A 20,626-nucleotide genomic window follows, 5' to 3' on the forward strand; every position below is an offset into this window, starting at 1 on the left:
TATGTATTTTTTTGAGATCTCTACAATAGTTAGTTGAATTTGTATAATCATCCTCTTAAAGATTAGTGTAGGAATTGATTTTGTGTACATTAGCTTCCTTACAAATTCCTCCAACAAGTACCCCTACCTTTGGAAAGGAGTCACCTACCTTCCAGAAAACATAGTGTATAAGCTAACTCTATGGAAAGTTCTCTTCAACAATATCTTGTTTAGACAATTTGGAAGAGTTCAATTTGAGCTTTAACAATGTCTCTGGCACCATTCCTCCTGAGCTAAAAAATTACACACAGTTAGAGGTTTTAGATCTCTCCCAGAATCATCTGCATTAGCAAATCCTTGTCCAGCTTGGTAGCCTCAAAAGCTCAATTATTTGTCGATCTATAATAACAGCCTCAGCGGAAGAATTCCCTCTCCATATTTGAGCTTCCACTACTAGAAGAGATTTATTTGAATGACAATAATTTGAGTGTAGAGATCCCTTGAAATGTTGGAAATATGACTCAACTAGCCAAGTTATGGTTAGGAGGGAATTCCAAAGTAGGGAAGATACCTTCTTCTATAGACAATTACATGAATCTAGTAGAGTTTTGTGTGGATATGAATCAACTTGTTGCGGAGTTGCCACAATCTTTGGGCCTACTTTCAGAGTTACAATATATGTATGTTACTTCTAGGGTAAGTGCACAAAGTTGTGGTGCCAAAAGGGGGGTATAAGTGGACACCTTTTTCCTGAAATCAGAAAATTTTGGACTTCAACAAGAATTTGAAGATAGTTACGCTCAAAATTTTAAGATATGACAAAAACAAAAGTCGTAGTCCTTTGAATCTAGTTTCTAAACTACTAATTTTTTTTCAAATTGGTTTAGTTTTAGGTCATCAAAAAAGGGGGCCACAGAAAGTGGTACTGTTTATTCCAAACAAACATAACATAGTACAAAGTGTGGCCTCCCTAAATTTTGAACTTTTTTTTTGAAATTCTTTAATTTCTCCAATCAAAAGTTACCTAACACTATGTAGTTTATCCCAGATTTTTTGAGTAATTTTATAATGTGTATTTTTTTTTTAATGAATTTTTAAATTAGACCCATCCCAAAAACATGAAATATCTGTGTGCTCCACCTAGAAATGATTGAAAACTAATCTAAAATCAAAACTTCTTTTTTTCAAAGTGTGTAGAATGGAGTCTAGTTTCTAAAAAACTAAGTTCTTACAAAATTTGATGAATGAGCTAAAATCTACAGCCCAATTAGTACATGGTGGTTTTTGACAAAAAATGAACATACATTCAAAAGAAATTATAGATGAAAGACTTAAAATGGTTCAAATTAAAAATAAATTATATGGTTAGATAGCTAACACAGAGACCTATAATGTTATGTAACCTGATCTTATCGATACCCAACCACAAAGAATCTTGAAGGGGAGCACACAAGAAAAATCAATCATTTTTTGTATGTTTGCTGGAAAACACGTCTCAGACCTGTTTATAAACTCCAAACCTTTGGGTTGGATCTCCAAGGCAAAACCAAGCTTTAGGCTTGGTTTTAATGCAAAGCTTTGAATAGCGCGTGCGCCCTATAGCGCGCACACCCTATTAAAACGCTATTGAATTCAAGGTAGTGCACACGCGCTATAGTGCATACGCACTATTCAGACCTAAATTGCAAACCAAAATCAAGAGAGAGCTGGGGGGGTGGGGCGAGGGAATGGCTATTTGTGTGTGTGAGAGAGATAGAGAGAAAGTAGGGGATGGGAGAGGGGAGAGAGGAAATGAGAAAGAGTAGGGGTGGCAGAGAGAGTATAGGATAGGAGATAGAGGAAATGTGAGAGAGTAGGGGTGGCAAAGAGAGTACAAGATGCAAGAGAGAGGAAGTGTGAGAGAGAGAGTAGAGGTGGCAAAGAGAGAGTATGGGATGGGGGAGAGAGATTGAAAGTAGGGGATGGGAGAGAGAGGAAGTGTGAGAGAGAATACAAGTTGGGAGGGAGAGATTGAGAGTAGGGGATCGGGGAGAGAGAGAGCAGGTGGTGGGAGACAGAGTGGGAGAGGAAGAGCGAGAGAGAGGAGGATGGAAGTGAATGTGTGTGAAAGAGAGAGAGTAGGGAATGAGAGAGGGGGGAGATAGAGTAGCTTGAGAGAGAGTAGGGGATGGAAGAGAGATTAGGCGATGGGAGAGGGAGTGGGAGAGGGAGAGAGAGAGGGGGGATGGAAATGTGTGTAAGAGAGAAAGAGAGAGAGTGTGAAAATGTGAAAGAGGGTAGGGGGTAGCAGAGAGAGAGTAGAGAGAGAGAGAGAGAGAGAGAGAGAGAGAGAGAGAGTGTGTGTGTGTGTGTGAGAGTAGGCAGTGGGAGAGGGAGAGCGAGTGAGGCACCAAGAGTAAGGTCCCTAAAACTCTGCTTGGTAGTAATCTCAAACCTAATATTGTTAACATCTTGGTCCTATTGCATAGAGCAAGAGGTGAAGTAGAAGCTTTAAACTTTATTGAACAATATTTTTTTTTAGTGCAAGTTATATGCTCAAATACCCAATATATTGATTGGGCTCATGAATTAAGTGAGATTATGTCTAATGCTCTTCCAAATGCCAAATTCTACAATACTTTCTACATGTCCTCATTTCTCATTTACATGTTGGCTTCTCTACAATTATGGTGAGGCCTTCCAAGAGTGGAAGAGTTTCCTGATGATGTGAAGTCTTATGAGCTTTACCCATGCTTGCAATTGGAAAATAGTTATGCAGAGTACACTAAGGTTAATGATGCATTTACTATGAGAATTTGCAGGGAGCTCCAGGGATGCCCAAAGAGGAGATTCAGTCCTGAAGCAATGGCAGCTATTAGTTAGTTTGAGAGTTATTTTATCCAGTTCTCATCTTTTTCGTGTTTGTGCCTTGCAACTTTCGATGGATTTCCTTTGAAGCTTCCCAGATATCTGAGCGACATGATCATGCTGATCAAGATCATGAGGCAAGCAATCCAAGTGAACATACTAAGTGGGAGTTTGAAAAAGAAGGGATATGAGTTCCTCGTGATGGTGGGAGCTTTCAGTTGTGAGTCCCACTCTGATGCAAAGAACATCCTAAAGGTGTTCAAGATGAAATACAAATTTGAAATGTATGAGGTCTTAAGACCTATGTTTGATCCAAATGGATATGCAAGAGAAGTATTGCAGATTGGAAGCATCATTAAGCACATCACCACTATTGAAGACTACTGGGTAGATTGCAAAGATGAATTTGAGAGTCAGGACCATGCTTTTGCTAGATTCATAGTCAATCAAGTAAAAATTTATAAAATCAACCTTAATGTTGAAGGAATTGAAGATGATGGGAAAAATATGTATAGTAATACATATTTAACAAACCTAAGAAATACCCTTATTAGTTTGGAGCCCTATCAAGATGTTGGAGATGATCTAGATATTATGATGGCTCGAATTGTTAAAAGGACTAGGAAGCAGGTTGAGTGGACTACAACAAAAAGAAGCCAAAGTAAGAGCACCCCTACTCAAGGTTCTCGAATAGCTGCAATTCCTTCGTCCTCTCAAGGTGGCACTTCTGGTGTAACCTTGGCCATCACACAAGGGCCAGCTCAACCATCAAGTGGAGGTGATCAACCTCGAGACAAAACCATCCCCATAGCTAAGACTTGCCAAGATGGATCCCTCCTAGTGATTGGTGTCCAACCAGTAGCAAAGAAGAAACTGGATGAACCAAAAGATGATACTATTATTCTAGTTCCCTCACCTCATAATAGCTTAGTTCTGTTAGTAAGTGCTACACTTCTCCTACCAAGTAGCTCTCCAGTGTAGATAGTAGATTTGGGAGATGGAGGGAGCAGTGAAAAAAAATCCACTGAATCAGATGAGGCAATTAAGAAGACCTCAGAAGTGAAGGAAATCTAAGGTGCTTCCATGCTCATTTCCCAAGACTCTAAAAATCCCTTCTGTTCAACCGCAAAAGCAATCACTCTGGTCAAGAGGAAGATGTTCAGCATAGAATCACTTGGGATGGCTTCCAAAGTTATAGGAACTGATTCTTGGTTAGAGGACACTCTGGATAGGAAAAGAAGGAGAAAGGATGAAGGTTCCCCAATAAGGATACCTTGTCTCATGCAGTCTACTTTGGATCTACATTAACTAAGGTTAAGAAGACGAAGACCTTGCCTATCCTTGGGCAAGATCCTCAAACAAGGCATCTGATAATGGAGATAGCTAAGGCTAATAAAGAAGGAAGAATTGAGGATATGACTACAAATGATTTCACTATGCATTTAGTGGATCTTGGGGAAGCTAGACATGATACCAAGGTTGGCTTGTGGAAGTCAACAAAAGAAGTAATTCAAGAACAACTAGAGAGTCTTAAGTTGTCAAAGGTCAGGGTAAAGGTAGAGATTCAATAATTGAATGGATTTATCAAACAATTGGTTAGTCTGTTTGCAAGCATCTTCGAGAGGTCTATGACCAATAATCGTACTACTATAGATGTTCAAGCACTTGTCTCTCAGCTCCAAGAGGATAAGCACTTTGGTCAAATTGGTAAGGATTGGAGTGGGAAGCTCAAATTGGACGAAGTCTCCATTATAGGGCAAATTGGGAATGCTATCTTGAGATTAGAAAAAGAGAAGGATAATATTTTGGCTAATAGAAATACTTTGGTCAGAGAAAGAGTGAAGAGTGAAGATTGTGTAGGATTTGAGAAAATACACATAACAATTCCACAAAGCCCAAGAAAACCTACATGCAGAAAACATGTCACGAAGAAGAAAAAGACAAGAAGAGACAAGGGTTTGATCTGAAAATAGAAAAATTGTATTTAGATGAAGAAAAATATTATTCAACAGATTCTATGAATTACAAAGAGATCAATCCTTATAAAAGGAGATCAAAACCCGAAAAGGGTAACCTAAAGGCTAAAAAAGCTAGGTTGCACATAATAATTAATATAAAATATTAATTATATGCACCTACAAGATAGCTTAAGAAAACTAGAGTAATAGGAAACTTATTTAATTAAATCAAAGTGATTTAATTAATCAGTGCAAACAAATAATTACTCTAACACCCCCCCTAAGCGAAGCTCAGGAGGTAAGCTAATCTAGCATAGCTATGAAAATAGAAAATTGGGTCCCAACAATAAGGCCTGATTAGGTACCCAATCACAAGAAAATCTCTATAAAGAGGAGAAATAGAGAAAACCACATGGGAAAAACTCTACTCCAAAAAGAGATAGCAAAGAATGTTCCAAAAGAAGGAACAAAGAGAGATTAGAAGAGAATCACCGAAGCATGAAAAGCCACAAAACTCTGTTGAAAAGAGCTGATCTGTAGAACCTCCATGGAAATAGAAGGCACAAACTAAGCATGTCTATATGGTAGATGATCCATCTCACCAAAATGCATAGGTAGCCAGCCACTGTAATCGCCTAGTATGTAGGATCGAGTATTAAATACATAGGACACACTAACGAACCATCGAACCAAGGAAGCATAGGACAACAATATAACCTCCCCTAATGTAGGTAGGGTGTAAGATAGCTGAAAAGGTGGGCCAAAAAATATCCTACAACGTAGGAACCAAACACATCGAGAGTGAGGTATAGACACCCATAAAGGCACATGTCATCGACACTACATGAGGCAAAAGAGGAAGAGGGCACATTAGCGGAAAATAACTATCCCCCCATGGCACTTTATAAAATAGTGCGAGTACAATGAATCACAATGATGAAAAAGATCTTGAAATGCAAGAGTGGCACTTTATCTCAGTGCATTTGAATAAAGATGCTTACAAATGATATCAAAAATGATCTAGAAAAAGAATAAGACTGATACAACATAAGGTACAACCCAAAATGAAGCATCTAAAGCAACAAAATTGATCCCCAGGCTTGAAACAACTAGGATATCCACCAGAATTCAAAAATATAGAAGATTGAATAGAATGTTCCTAGAGAAAAATTTAGAACAACAACTAGCATCATTGGAAAGAGCGTGGAAACAACTTTCAAACGATATAAAGAAGTCCCAAATCAGAGATCGGATGCTCAAGATATGCCTCCTAGAGTGCAAAAAAGAACATCTAGATTTGACTGCCAAAATAGGCAACCAAACTGCATCAAAACTCAAAAAATCCTTCACAAATATCTTTGTCTCAGAACTAGCTTTTTGGTGCATTTTTTGGATCGAAAAAATATGTCTGTACGCTCAAGTTATGGAGAAAAAACTAACAGGCCCTCTAAAATGCATGAAAAATTTACTTTTTCAATAAAAAAATAATTAAAAAAATAAAAAATATTCATACCATGTAGGATTTGAGAAAATAGGCATAACAAATCCATGAAGCCCAAGAAAACCTACATGCAGAAAACCTGTCATGGAGAAGAAAAAGATAAGAAGAGGCAAGGGTTTGATCTGAAAACAGAAAAATTGTATTCAGACAAAGAAAAATATTATTCAATGGATTCTATGAATCACAAAGAGATCAATCCTTATAAAAGGAGATCGAAATCCAAAAAGGGTAACCTAAAGCCTAAAAAAGCTAGGTTGCACATTAAAATTAATATAAAATATTAATTATATGCACCTATAAGATAGCTTAAGCAAACTAGAGTGATAGGCAACTTATTTAATTAAATCAAAGTGATTTAAGTAATAAGTGAAAACAAATAATTACTCTAATAGATTGTGTCTCTCTTTTGAAAATGATTATTCAAATGAAAGCAAAAGAGGCTATAGAAGAGAAGATTTTACCTAAAGGGGATGAGCCTCTATATGAATGGCTATAGAGTGTGCAATTTAAGTTAGAAATGATCTTGTCAGCAAAGGAGGGTCTTAAAGAGATTGAAGATAAAGTAAAGAAAGATCAAGACAGAGATTATGAGCTCTTGAGGGGATTGCATACAGATTTGTAGACTAGTGGCCAAGGAAAGGGAATTATTGGAATAACCGTTATGTAGGAGAATTTCTCCAAATTCATAGATAGTCTGACAAATGTATCCTCTTGTCATCAAGACAGAGTTTCAGAACATCAGAAACTCAACAGATGTGTACACATGGCCACGAAGGAGTTGCAAGATCGACTGAATGTTATGAAGGACTTGGCCAGAGAGTATTCTAAATGGCTCTTAAGATAGACCAATGTACATGTGCCTAGGCATAAATAGCTAATTCCAATCATTGTTGCTACTCGGGCCTATAAGGCAAAAGCAGAAAAGGGAAAGAAGGTGAAGTGATTCATATTATGCCTCTTTCATTTTCTGATGTAATCATTGTAATACAACAAATTGGTTTCTTTCCATTTGTCATTCTTTTGAGGAGATGAACCATTTAAGCTTCTATTGTAATGGTCATCTCAAAATCCTATATGTATGAAATTGAAATGTTAATTAAAGGTCGGTGAATTTTTGGTGTGAAGTACTTGATGTTTCAGAGTCAATTGCATGGTATTTTGTATCAATTATTTTCTACTCCATTTTTGTTCGTTATTAATTGTATGTTTTCTCTTTTATCTAAATTGAAGCAAGGAATGAACAGAGTTTCATTCCCCTGTTTTGAGGCAGTGAACTAAATGTGATAAGCATTGTCATTATAGGTTCAAAGAGAGATCCATTTGACATTTTCCTTCTAGTTAATCCTTCCTTCTTTATAGTTTAGTTTCTCGTTGATTTAGTTTAGTGTTAGTTATTATGCCATATTGAATCATTAAGCTTTGTGAGTTCATAAGATGTGTGGGTTCATAAACTCAATCAATCCTTTAGAAACCACTTCTTGACTAAGTTAGATCCTATTTAGGCCTAGCTTGGTTTTGCCTCTCCTATTCTTGGGTTAAGAACATATCCCATATAAGTTTTAGGAACAAAACATGATTCATTACAAATTTGGAATAGGGAGCTATACCTATTAATTCAAAGAAAAGTCAACCTTCTTAGAAGTAACTTTTCAACTGTTGTAATCAGATATTGTTCATATTTTGGGCATTCAAGAGATAAGATCATAAAGAACAATCTGCTTACCAACACTATTGTTGCCTGAAATCACTAAAAATAGTGGAATATCATTATCTACTAGGAAAAATATATGATGTATTACCTTAAAGAAACTAAAGAGGACCCTACCTCAACTATATTAAAATCTAGTCAATGTGGAATCATGCACTTATGCAAGCTTGCACCTCCAACTACAAATCCATCTTATTTAGCCTGAAGATACATTTATCTTATTTTATATACCATTTAAAAAATTGATCTTGAAGAAAAAAATAGAAAAAAGTAGTATCCCTTGCAAAAGTAACAACAAACTTTCAAAGTCGCAGAATAGCTTAGTGAAGTTTGCAACAATAGGCAAGAAATCATATTTAGAAAATGGCCAAAAAAATTCTTAGTGAGAATTTCAACTATAGGCCATGAAATGTAAATTTCATGAATATTCTTTAACTAGTCTTTCATGAACCCAATAGTTATGGACTAGACTGCATGTATGGAAAATGTGTTATCAGGAATGACTCAAGTACATAAATTTGGACAACACCACCTACCCACAAGCAATGATGCTTATACAGTTAAAGTTATAATATATGTTGAATCTACATAACTATATAGGGTAAAATGATAATAATTATTTTTAGTAATAAACAATTATTGGATTCCCACCAAATAACATGTTTAGTCAATAACGTGTCACCACCAATTATGATGAGACAAATTAATATAACCTTGTTTTGGCCATTGCCAAAGTTAATGTTTGTCTGGAATAACTACTCTTCCAAGAATCCAAGTAGGCTTCCATACTAGGCTATATGAACCCCTATGAAAGTTGAACAAAGACAAATACATACAATAGATACACACTAAGAAGACGAAGAGAAATTATGATGTAATAACAACCTTTATTATTTTAGGTTTCCAAATTGTTTTGTTATGAATTAGGCATTACAATTTTTACAAATATATATTAATATACTATTTTTTAATTACAAAATTTTTAATATATCAAATTTAATCAATATGAAACTATAAGATTTTTAATAATATTTATCTCTATTTTCATAAGATTTTTTATAATATTTATCTCTATTTGAAAGTATTATTATATTTATCTAAATATAATTTGACATAATATAATTAATATCATATTTTAAATAAGAATATTATCTCTCAATTTTAATTTAAGTTAATTAGACAAATGCAATCAATTATGCACAAATATGCTTAATTTAAATAGTAATAGCTAGAGTTGGTAAATCACATTAATACTAATACCTATTTTAGAAAAGTAATGTGAAGTACAATGTTACTTAAAAATATGATCAAATAATGATTGTTTTAACTCAAGATTGTCAAATTAGATTAGTATCTACTTATGACATGGTGTCTCTTCATCAATGAAATATCTCAAATCCTATGTTATATCTATGCTTTGATAAAGTTCATATTTTATTATTTCTATATATCATCTACATCACCTTATTTGAAGTCTCCTAAATTCCAACTTCCAACCATAGAATTTGCTTGGAAAGACTACCACTAAAAGTAAAATACATTAGAGATCTAATATATATGCTGACATTTGACAAATAACAATTTTAGTTATCTAAAATTCTGGATCATGTTCTTTGTCCCCACAAATTAGACAAGAACTTTGACCATTTCGCTTGTAGAATTTGCTTGGAAAGACTACCACTAAAAGTAAAATACACTAGATCTAATAGACATGTTGACATTTGACAAATAACAATTTCGTTTATCTAGAATTCTCGATCATGTTCTTTGTCCCCACAAATTAGACAAGAACTTTGACTGTGTCACTTGTTTGCTTTTCTTATTCATGAGAGTAATTGTAATGATTTTTTTATTTTCATTGGAATTGTGAACATGTGATATGGTTTCTTTGAATATTTGTAAACTATCAAATGACATTTAATATTTATCTTAATCAATAATGAAACATCATGCTATCAAATGATTTAATTCTGTATATTTCTTGCATATATATAATTTACAAATATTTATAAAAATGTACTCAACCTTCCCAAAAAAAAATGCTTCCCCACACCTTGGACCCGCATCATCTCCACCCAAATTCGTAACATAGTTACGAAATCAAAGTAGGACAAATCTCCTTCACTAATGAAAATTTCATTGACAATTCTCCTTGACTTGTTATTTTCCTTCTGGAACTCTAGTAATGTTAATTATAAGGGTTAAATGGCTAATGCAATATAATTGTAATACAGTGATCTTTCAAATTTAACCAACATGAGCAATATAATTGTAATACAGTGATCATTCAAATTTGACCAACATGAGCATTATATCAGTACGAATCAATTATGGTCATCACATTCATTCAAGTCGCTCCTATTACTAATATCTAAATCTTCTAGTATAAGCTCTAAGAATCAGCAAAACAAAAAAGTACAAGCAATCTGTTCTAAACAGTAGAAGAAAATGAATATAGTACTCATATTTATTCTAAATATTCTATTGTGAACATTATAATATAATCACAGAGAAGCTATGTTTTTATGCTTAGATAAGATAGTGGAATACAGAAAATAGGAGGCATGTGGATAAAGGTACATATGCATAATGAGGTCTAATAAACTTAAGAGATGAAGTGAACATAGTGATTTAAATGGAACTAGCTATCTTCATAGCATAATAATATGAGTGGAATCACATTACGAGTTTAAAGGATGAAGAACTAAAATCTTATTGTGTTTATATGGACAAAAATGTAATTGACCTTTCTAAAAGTATTAAGCAAAGTAATAGATGACGAAATGAGCAAAGTAATTTATATTACACTAGATACCTTCAATCACATAATAACATTAGCTGATTTGCATCATGAGTTTGAAGGATGGAGGACTAAAACCACATCGTGTTTACATGAACAAAAATGAAATTGACCTTTATAAAAGTATCATGTAAAATAAAATAATAGATCTAAGTAATGCACTACAAAGTGGCTACTATTTAATCTGCATCTATGACATCTTCTCATGACTTTGTTGATCACAATTGTAGTTTCATCTTGTGCAAACGTAGCAGCAGTTCATCAATTAGCAATACAAGTTCTACAATATATTACCTTCAATGCTCTATGCAACTCTATTTTCACGCTGTATGTGTCTTTGGATACAGGACTTTGTAAATTCGATATTCTGAAGGAGAATAAAACCTGTACAACGCGAAGTCTTTTTTAAACTTCTATTATATTTGAATGCAAGTACAGATGACACTATGCATACAAAGCCATTAAGGCCTGGCTTCATTAGTAAAGATGCAGAACTGTTTCCCTGGCCATTGCGTTTAAGCTCCCACTGGGCAAGCAGGCTTACAGGCTTAATGCCCCTGCTAGGCTACTAAATTTACTGGCTTTAGACTTCTCATTCCTTTCAGATTAAACTTAACAATCACTTAAAATTGATCTCTCTTTATAAAATTGTAAGCATAACCAAAGATACAAGACATAATAATATGAGAGAAACACATAAAAGAATTTGACACAGTTTTATTATGAGTGGAAAACCCTTCCAGTAAACAAAGCCACTTGAATTGCCTCATTGGCTTAATTATGAAGTTTCATTGACATACACGAGTGCCTCACTGGGGAAGTGTGCCTTACTGGCATTTTACCAATTCTTACTGGACTTACAATGCCTCGTATATGAAGGAATCAATTACAGAGGATTGCTCTGTTTCACTATATAACATTTCACTTTGCAGACTATCATATCATACAATCTGTTTTTTAGTATTGCTTACAAATATTCATTATTAGAATCTGATTATTCTTTATCCACACTAACTCTGTACAATCTGGAACAAATCAGAGTGAAGTATTTATATTGTTCCTCACAAAGAAACTCATACAAAGTGTTTCTGAAAATATTGCTTCAAAAACTCAGATGCACAATTGAGAAGGATGACTGCGATATCAGTAGAAGACTTCTTTCTGATCAATGAAATGTGATCTCTGTCACTCTAACCTTCAAAGCATAAAAAAATACAATATTTTGTTTTCTCAAAACTGAATAGTAAACTTGAAACTGATGTATCAACTGAAAAAACCTTTTCAAAACTGTTGTCAACTGATTTAATATAAGTGCTCTTTTTGATAAATAATAAATAGTCTGCTTCAAATTTCAATAACCTCATAATCCTTAGTTGTTACCAAAACATAACATTGAACTAAACTAGACACACTGCAACCCATAAATTTTAGTGTCTTGAAGATGACTTGCCAATATCAGAAACTGATTACACATAACCGAATGATAAACCTGTTCTCACAAATATCATTTTGCTGACCACATTTTAAACTTGAGTGAAGGATGATGCTTACATAAAGAGACACAAAACAGAACAGAACAAGTCACAACTAATTCACAGAAAACTGAACTGTATTAGGACAAATATAAACCATAGCGTGACAATAACAGAGTTTTTAAACACAGGCTGAAGTGTAAAACTCGTACTAGCATTCATATTAACGCCACTTATAAAAAATCTCAAAAGACAAGAAACTACAAAGCTTTACGTAAGGTGACGAATATAAAAATAGTTCACTAGGATCAAGTCTTACTGAATGCAAGGACCAACATCATAAAAGATGAGGTCGGGATCGTGTCCCTGATAATTTTGATGGTGTGGATGTCTCACTTTTTGACTCTAAGTTGAAGAAGTACACATGTGAACCTGTATTAGATAAAATTGGACGGTGCTAATGGCTGTTGAATAAATGTTAATCACTGTTGAATATTATACTTCATAAACTATCTTGAGAGAAGAAATGAAATAATTTCAACATTCCCTTTAATGTGAGACTTACGATTGGCAGGTAAAAGGAGTCTCACAATCAATAATATTAACATGGGAATGCTTTTGTGGACTACTGCATTGCTGCAATAGTTATGCAGACTGATGAATATTGTTATCAGTGTAATTATTTTAATCAATTGTAATTCTCCCCAAGCTGTTCAGGCTGGAAAGACTTGGCATCTCCTCAAGCTCAGGGCAGTCTCTAATGAACAACCTTGTAAGCTTTGTATGATCTCCGCTTCCTGCTACTCTTTGCAAATGTCTGCAACTCAGTATCGACAGACTGATGAGTGTTGTTGGCAGCGTAATGTTCTGTAGGTTGCTACAAGAATATATCTCCACAATTTCCAAATAGCTCATTATGGACAGAGTTGGCAACTCCTCGAGCCTGGGACAATCACTCATGTGCAATATTCTAACCCCTAAGTCACCTGAGACGCTTCTCAATTTCGGACAATTATCCACGGTAAGAGCTTCGCGTTTTCCACATCCATCAATTATAATCGTCTCCATGCGACTTAGACATCTAAAATCTGGCAAACCCTCAAGCTCCGGACAGGCCCGAATGCTCAACTCTACAAGCTTTTCACAACAAAATTTTATTATCCTCAAAGTTTGACAATCATGAAACATAAAATATTTAACCTTTACAGTTTTATCAAATATTAAGCTCTCCACACAGTTCATACGACTTAGACACAGACTCTCAAACTTTAACCTCCAACAACCTAAAACTTCCAGTTTGACAAGCTTTGCAAGATTAGATATCCCCGCTACCAGTTTCAAATGATCACAATTTTTAAGAGTAATTCTTTCCAGGCAGCCAAGATTACCAAGTTTAAGCTCCTGGAGCTCTGGGCATTGACTGATATTCAGCACCACAAGTTTTTCCAGATTAGATATTCCTGATACACTTTTCAAAGGCTTACAATTTGTAATATCAAGAGTCTTCATTTGGAACGGTGCCTGAAATTCAAAGATAAATCTGTGTAAATCTCTCTATGATTTGAAACAAAATAGCCCAGAGGATTCTACCATACCGTCGAAGAAGATTCAGATCTTGAAAGAAAAGCCCAAATACCTGTATGCGATTCCTCCACAACTTTTTAAATGGTCCGCGTTCGATTTTCAAACCCTGCAAACTTTGAAGAGGAATCCGTGAAGGAATGCTCTTTAGTGGCTGTTGTGTACTGGAATCGCCCTCAAGCTCTAGCCATAGTAAGGAAGCTGAAGTCCCAATGCAAATATTTGATTGACCTATGAAGAATTTAACTCGAGAATTCAAGGACTTATCAGAAATGGAATAAAAACACCTGATATTAGGATTCTCCAGGATATTTCTGAAACCCTGGGACTTCTGCATAGACACAAGCACCTCAGTTTCCTGTTAATGATAAAGCTTGTAAAATTAAAATTTTAAGGAGAAACCTGGAGAGCAACAGTCATACCAAATCTTGCAGATCTTGAGGACGCCAGGGGCGGTGAGGAGGGCTGAGTTCAAGTGCCATTTCCCGTCCCAGGTCTCGCAGGTGGTCATGCATTCGCAAGTATGTATCTTCTTCTTCTTCTTTTTCGATTAGACAATTATCTCTTAGGGTTTCCAGTGCACGTTGAGCATTCCACCCTGATCCCTCCCATACTCCTTCGGCAATATACTGATGTCTGCCCCCGAAAAGACAAGCAATATCCATTAAAATTTGTTTTTCTTCGACATTCAATGCATCAAAACTTATCCTGAGCCTTCGCATTACGTCCCGAGGCAGCGTTTTTCCAACTTCATTCAATTCTGACCTCCAATAATCATCACTTCTACCATGAACGTGCCTGCCTAAAACTTGAAGAGACAGAGGTATACCTCCACACACGTCTACAAAAGAATTAACCAGCTCCTCGTATCCGCTCAATGGATTGGGTTTGTCAAATGCATGCCAACAGAAGAGTTCGCTCCCGTAATATTTGTCCATTCCTTTTAGACAATAACGGTCAGATATCCCCGCGTTTATGAGCACAGCAACGTCCCGGGTTGTGTCAATAACCAAGCTATCACACATTTTTTTAAAGATATCCATGACCAGTAGAGCACTTAACTGCTCCACGTGAATGATTTCATCTACAACAATTAGGAACCTTAAATGGGCCGGGCTCCTTCGTAGACTATCTTTGAGATAACTCGTTCCTTCCTCTGTAGTTGTAAAACTGAGATCATCTCGATGGAAGAGATCTTTGAGAAGCTTAAGTTGCAAAGAAGGCAATTCTCCTTTTTCAGATGCTTCTCGCACATGAAACAAAAAACTTGTTCTTGAATAATTCAAACCGGTTCTGTTGAACAACTCTTTGGCCAGAGTTGTCTTCCCCGACCCCCCCATGCCAAAAATGCCGATAACCTTACCCTTATCAAAATCGTGAATAGGTCCCTTAAAGAAACACCTTTCAAAGTCTTTGACAAGTTCGCTGAGCCCCACTGGATATTGAGCAACATGTAGACGTCTTTTCCTTTGTACTTCCTTCTGCACAGCTTCTACTATATTTTGGCAATGCCAGTCACTCAAACTTTATCCCAATAAAGGAAGATTCATTCAGAAAATTGGTACAACAGATTTGAGAAAGAAAAATCATATATATCAAGATGCAACTAAAATTGTAAAAATATTACCTACTCATCTCTTCCCCTGCTGTAAGTGAAAGAGATCGAAGGGCTTCTTTCCACTGGTTAAGCTTCTCCAGGTATCTGCCCTTCTGTTTATATTTAATGAAAGCTGCAGCGTACATTCCTGTTTCTATGTAGCGGAGATCAGAAGGTTTGACTTGGTAGAACACGGGGATAATTTTGGCCTCAGTTTCTTGCATGAGAAGCAGCTCGTCCAAACACCAAGGCGAGTCTGCATATCCTTTGGAAACGATGGCTACGTGGACTGAAGCAGAGCGGATGGCTGTCTGAATAGTGGAAGGAAATGAATCTCCAAGTTGCTTCTCTTTGGAATCAAGAAATGTCCGAATTCCCAGCTGCTCAAGGGAATTGTAAAGTTGAATAGCAAGAGTTTGTTTGACATCTGGACCTCTGTGGTTGATGAACACATCAAACAATCTTGAAGATTCACTAAACATGCCCCTTTTGACAGTGAAAGCATCAAATTCCTGATCATGCTGGTCGGAAGAGAGAGAGTGTGAAAATGTGAGAGAGGGCAGGGGGTAGCAAAGAGAGAGTAGAGAGGGAGAGAGAGAGAGAGAGTAGGCAGTGGGAGAGGGAGAGCGAGTGAGGCACCAAGAGTAAGGTCCCTAAAACTCTGCTTGGTAGTAATCTCAAACCTAATATTGTTAACATCTTGGTCCTATTGCATAGAGCAAGAGGTGAAGTAGAAGCTTTAAACTTTATTGAACAATATTTCTTTTTAGTGCAAGTTATATGCTCAAATACCCAATATATTGATTGGGCTCATGAATTAAGTGAGATTATGTCTAATGCTCTTCCAAATGCCAAATTCTACAATACTTTCTACATGTCCTCATTTCTCATTTACATGTTGGCTTCTCTACAATTATGGTGAGGCCTTCCAAGAGTGGAAGAGTTTCCTGATGATGTGAAGTCTTATGAGCTTTACCCATGCTTGCAATTGGAAAATAGTTATGCAGAGTACACTAAGGTTAATGATGCATTTACTATGAGAATTTGTAGGGAGCTCCAGGGATGCGCAAAGAGGAGATTCAGTCCTGAAGCAATGGCAGCTATTAGTTAGTTTGAGAGTTATTTTATCCAATTCTCATCTTTTTTGTATTTGTGCCTTGCAACTTTTGATGGATTCCCTTTGAAGCTTCCCAGATATCCAAGCGACATGATCATGCTGATCAAGATCATGAGGCAAGCAATCCAAGTGAACATACTAAGTGGGAGTTTGAAAAAGAAGGGATATGAGTTCCTCGTGATGGTGGGAGCTTTCAGTTGTGAGTCCCACTCTGATGCAAAGAACATCCTAAAGGTGTTCAAGATGAAATACAAATTTGAAATGTATGAGGTCTTAATACCTATGTTTGATCCAAATGGATATGCAAGAGAAGTATTGCAGATTGGAAGCATCATTAAGCACATCACCACTATTGAAGACTACTGGGTAGATTGCAAAGATGAATTTGAGAGTCAGGACCATGCTTTTGCTAGATTCATAGTCAATCAAGTAAAAATTTATAAAATCAACCTTAATGTTGAAGGAATTGAAGATGATGGGAAAAATATGTATAGTAATACATATTTAACAAAGCTAAGAAATACCCTTATTAGTTTGGAGCCCTATCAAGATGTTGGAGATGATCTAGATATTATGATGCCTCGAATCGTTAAAAGGATTGGGAAGTGGGTTGAGTGGACTACAACAACAAGAAGCCAAAGTAAGAGCACCCCTACTCAAGGTTCTCGAATAGCTGCAATGCCTTCATCCTCTCAAGGTGGCACTTCTGGTGTAACCTTGGCCATCACACAAGGGCCAGCTCAACCATCAGGTGGAGGTGATCAACCTCGAGACAAAAACATCGCCATAGCTAAGACTTGCCAAGATGGATCCCTCCTAGTGATTGGTGTCCAACCAGTAGCAGAGAAGAAAGTGGATGAACCAAAAGATGATACTATTATTCTAGTTCCCTCACCTCATAATAGCTTAGTTCTATTAGTAAGTGCTACACTTCTCCTACCAAGTAGCTCTCCAATGTAGATAGTAGATTTGGGAGATGGAGGGAGCAGTGAAAAAAAATCCACTGAATCAGATGAGGCAATTAAGAAGACCTTAGAAGTGAAGGAAAGCTAAGGTGCTTCCATGCTCATTTCCCAAGACTCTAAAAATCCCTTCTCTTCAACTGCAAAAGCAATCACTCTGGTCAAGAGGAAGATGTTCAACATAGAATCACTTGGGATGGCTTCCAAAGTTATAGGAACTGATTCTTGGTTAGAGGACACTCTGGATAGGAAAAGAAGGAGAAAGGATGAAGGTGCCCCAATAAGGATACCTTGTCTCATGCAGTCTACTTTGGATCTACATTAACTAAGGTTAAGAAGCAGAAGACCTTGCCTATCCTTGGGCAAGATCCTCAAACAAGGCATCTGATAATGGAGATAGCTAAGCCTAATAAAGAAGGAAGAATTGAGGATATGACTACAAATGATTTCACTATGCATTTAGTGGATCTTGGGGAGGCTAGACATGATACCAAGGTTGGCTTGTGGAAGTCAACAAATGAAGTAATTGAAGGACAACTAGAGAGTCTTAAGTTGTCAAAGGTTAGGGTAAAGGTAGAGATTCAATAATTGAATGGATTTATCAAACAATTGGTTAGTCTGTTGGCAAGCATCTCCGAGAGGTCTATGACCAATAATCGTACTACTATAGATGTTTAAGAACTTTTCTCTCAGCTCCAAGAGGATAAGCACTTTGGTCAAATTGGTAAGGATTGGAGTGGGAAGCTCAAATTGGACGGAGTCTCCATTATAGAGAAAATTGGGAATGCTATCTTGAGATTAGAGATAGAGAAGGATAATATTTTGGCTAATAGAAATACTTTGGTCAGAGAAAGAGTGAAGAGTGAAGATTGTGTAGGATTTGAGAAAATACACATAACAATTCCACAAAGCCCAAGAAAACCTACATGCAGAAAACATGTCACGAAGAAGAAAAAGACAAGAAGAGGCAAGGGTTTGATCTGAAAATAGAAAAATTGTATTTAAATGAAGAAAAATATTATTCAATGGATTCTATGAATTACAAAGAGATCAATCCTTATAAAAGGAGATCAAAACCCGAAAAGGGTAACCTAAAGGCTAAAAAAGCTAGGTTGCACATAATAATTAATATAAAATATTAATTATATGCACCTACAAGATAGCTTAAGAAAACTAGAGTAATAGGCAACTTATTTAATTAAATCAAAGTGATTTAATTAATCAGTGCAAACAAATAATTACTCTAACACCCCCCCTAAGCAAAGCTCAGGAGGTAAGCTAATCTAGCATAGCTATGAAAATAGAAAATTGGGTCCCATCAATAAGGCCTGATTAGGTACCCAATCACAAGAAAATCTCTATAAAGAGGAGAAATAGAGAAAACCACATGGGAAAAACCCTACTCTAAAAAGAGATAGCAAAGAACGTTCCAAAAGAAGGAACAAAGAGAGATTAGAAGAGAATCACTGAAGCATGAAAAGCCACAAAACTCTGTTGAAAAGAGCTGATCTGTAGAACCTCCATGGAAATAGAAGGCACAAACTGAGCATGTCTATATGGTAGATGATCCATCTCACCAAAATGCATAGGTAGCCAGCCACTGTAATCGCCTAGTATGTAGGATCGAGTATTAAATACATAGCACACACTAACGAACCATCAAACCAAGGAAGCATAGGACAACAATATAACCTCCCCTAATGTAAGTAGGGTGTTAGATAGCTAAAAATGTGGGCCAAAAAATATCCTACAACGTAGGAACCAAACACATCGAGAGTGAGGTATAGACACCCATAAAGGCACATGTCATCGACACTACATGAGGCAAAAGAGGAAGAGGGCACATAAGCGGCAAATAAGTATCCCCCCATGGCACTCTATAAAATAGTGCGAGTACAATGAATCACAATGATGAAAAAGATCTTGAAATGCAAGAGTGGCACTTTATCTCAGTGCATTTGAATAAAGATGCTTACAAATGATATCAAAAATGATCTAGAAAAAGAATAAGACTGATACAACATAAGGTACAACCCAAAATGAAGCATCTAAAGCAACAAAATTGATCCCCAGGCTTGAAACAACTAGGATATCCACCAGAATTCAAAAATATAGAAGATTGAATAGAATGTTCCTAGAGAAAAATTTAGAACAACAACTAGCATCATTGGAAAGAGCGTGGAAACAACTTTCAAACGATATAAAGAAGTCCCAAATCAGAGATCGGATGCTCAAGATATGCCTCCTAGAGTGCAAAAAAGAACATCTAGATTTGACTACCAAAATAGGCAACCAAACTGCATCAAAACTCAAAAAAGCCTACACAAATATCTCTGTCTCAGAACCAGCTTTCTGGTGCATTTTTTAGATCGAAAAAATATGTTTGTATGCTCAAGTTATGGAGAAAAAACTAACAGGCCCTCTAAAATGCATGAAAAAATTACTTTTTCAATAAAAAAACAATTAAAAAAATTAAAAATATTCATACCATGTAGGATTTGAGAAAATAGGCATAACAAATCCATGAAGCCCAAGAAAACCTACATGCAGAAAACCTGTCATGGAGAAGAAAAAGACAAGAAGAGGCAAGGGTTTGATCTGAAAACAGAAAAATTGTATTCAGACAAAGAAAAATATTATTCAATGGATTCTATGAATCACAAAGAGATCAATCCTTATAAAAGGAGATCGAAATTCAAAAAGGGTAAGCTAAAGCCTAAAAAAGCTAAGTTGCACATTATAATTAATATAAAATATTAATTATATGCACCTACAAGATAGCTTAAGCAAACTAGAGTGATAGGCAACTTACTTAATTAAATCAAAGTGATTTAAGTAATAAGTGAAAACAAATAATTACTCTAATAGATTGTGTCTCTCTTTTGAAAATGATTATTCAAATGAAAGCAAAAGAGGCTATAGAAGAGAAGATTTTACCTAAAGGGGATGAGCCTCTATATGAATGGCTATAGAGTGTGCAATTTAAGTTAGAAATGATCTTGTCAACAAAGGAGGGTCTTAAAGAGATTGAAGATAAAGTAAAGAAAGATCAAGACAGAGATTATGAGCTCTTGAAGGGATTGCATACAGATTTGTAGACTAGT

At 35.9% G+C, this 20,626-nt stretch overlaps 1 protein-coding gene and 1 pseudogene across 1 annotated transcript in view; one reads left to right on the forward strand and one right to left on the reverse strand.

Moving 5' to 3' along the window:
• Positions 1-15,973, reverse strand: part of LOC149577628 (disease resistance protein RPS6-like) — a gene marked incomplete at its 5' end in the record, with an annotated part of 28,591 nt that extends 12,618 nt beyond the window's left edge. Inside the window, 4 exons of the mRNA XM_089815124.1 lie at positions 12,976-13,725; positions 13,910-14,177; positions 14,269-15,370; positions 15,474-15,973. Coding sequence (XP_089671250.1) covers positions 12,976-13,725; positions 13,910-14,177; positions 14,269-15,370; positions 15,474-15,973 — 2,620 coding nt within the window. The remainder of the gene's footprint in view (positions 1-12,975; positions 13,726-13,909; positions 14,178-14,268; positions 15,371-15,473) is intronic.
• Positions 1-20,626, forward strand: part of LOC149577626 (uncharacterized) — a 298,319-nt pseudogene that overhangs the window by 255,610 nt on the left and 22,083 nt on the right.

The sequence above is a fragment of the Cupressus sempervirens genome, chromosome 1, assembly GCF_028749045.1.
Source record: "Cupressus sempervirens isolate cs-2001-9-10 chromosome 1, ASM2874904v1, whole genome shotgun sequence".
In the NCBI taxonomy this organism is placed as follows: Eukaryota; Viridiplantae; Streptophyta; class Pinopsida; order Cupressales; family Cupressaceae; genus Cupressus; species Cupressus sempervirens.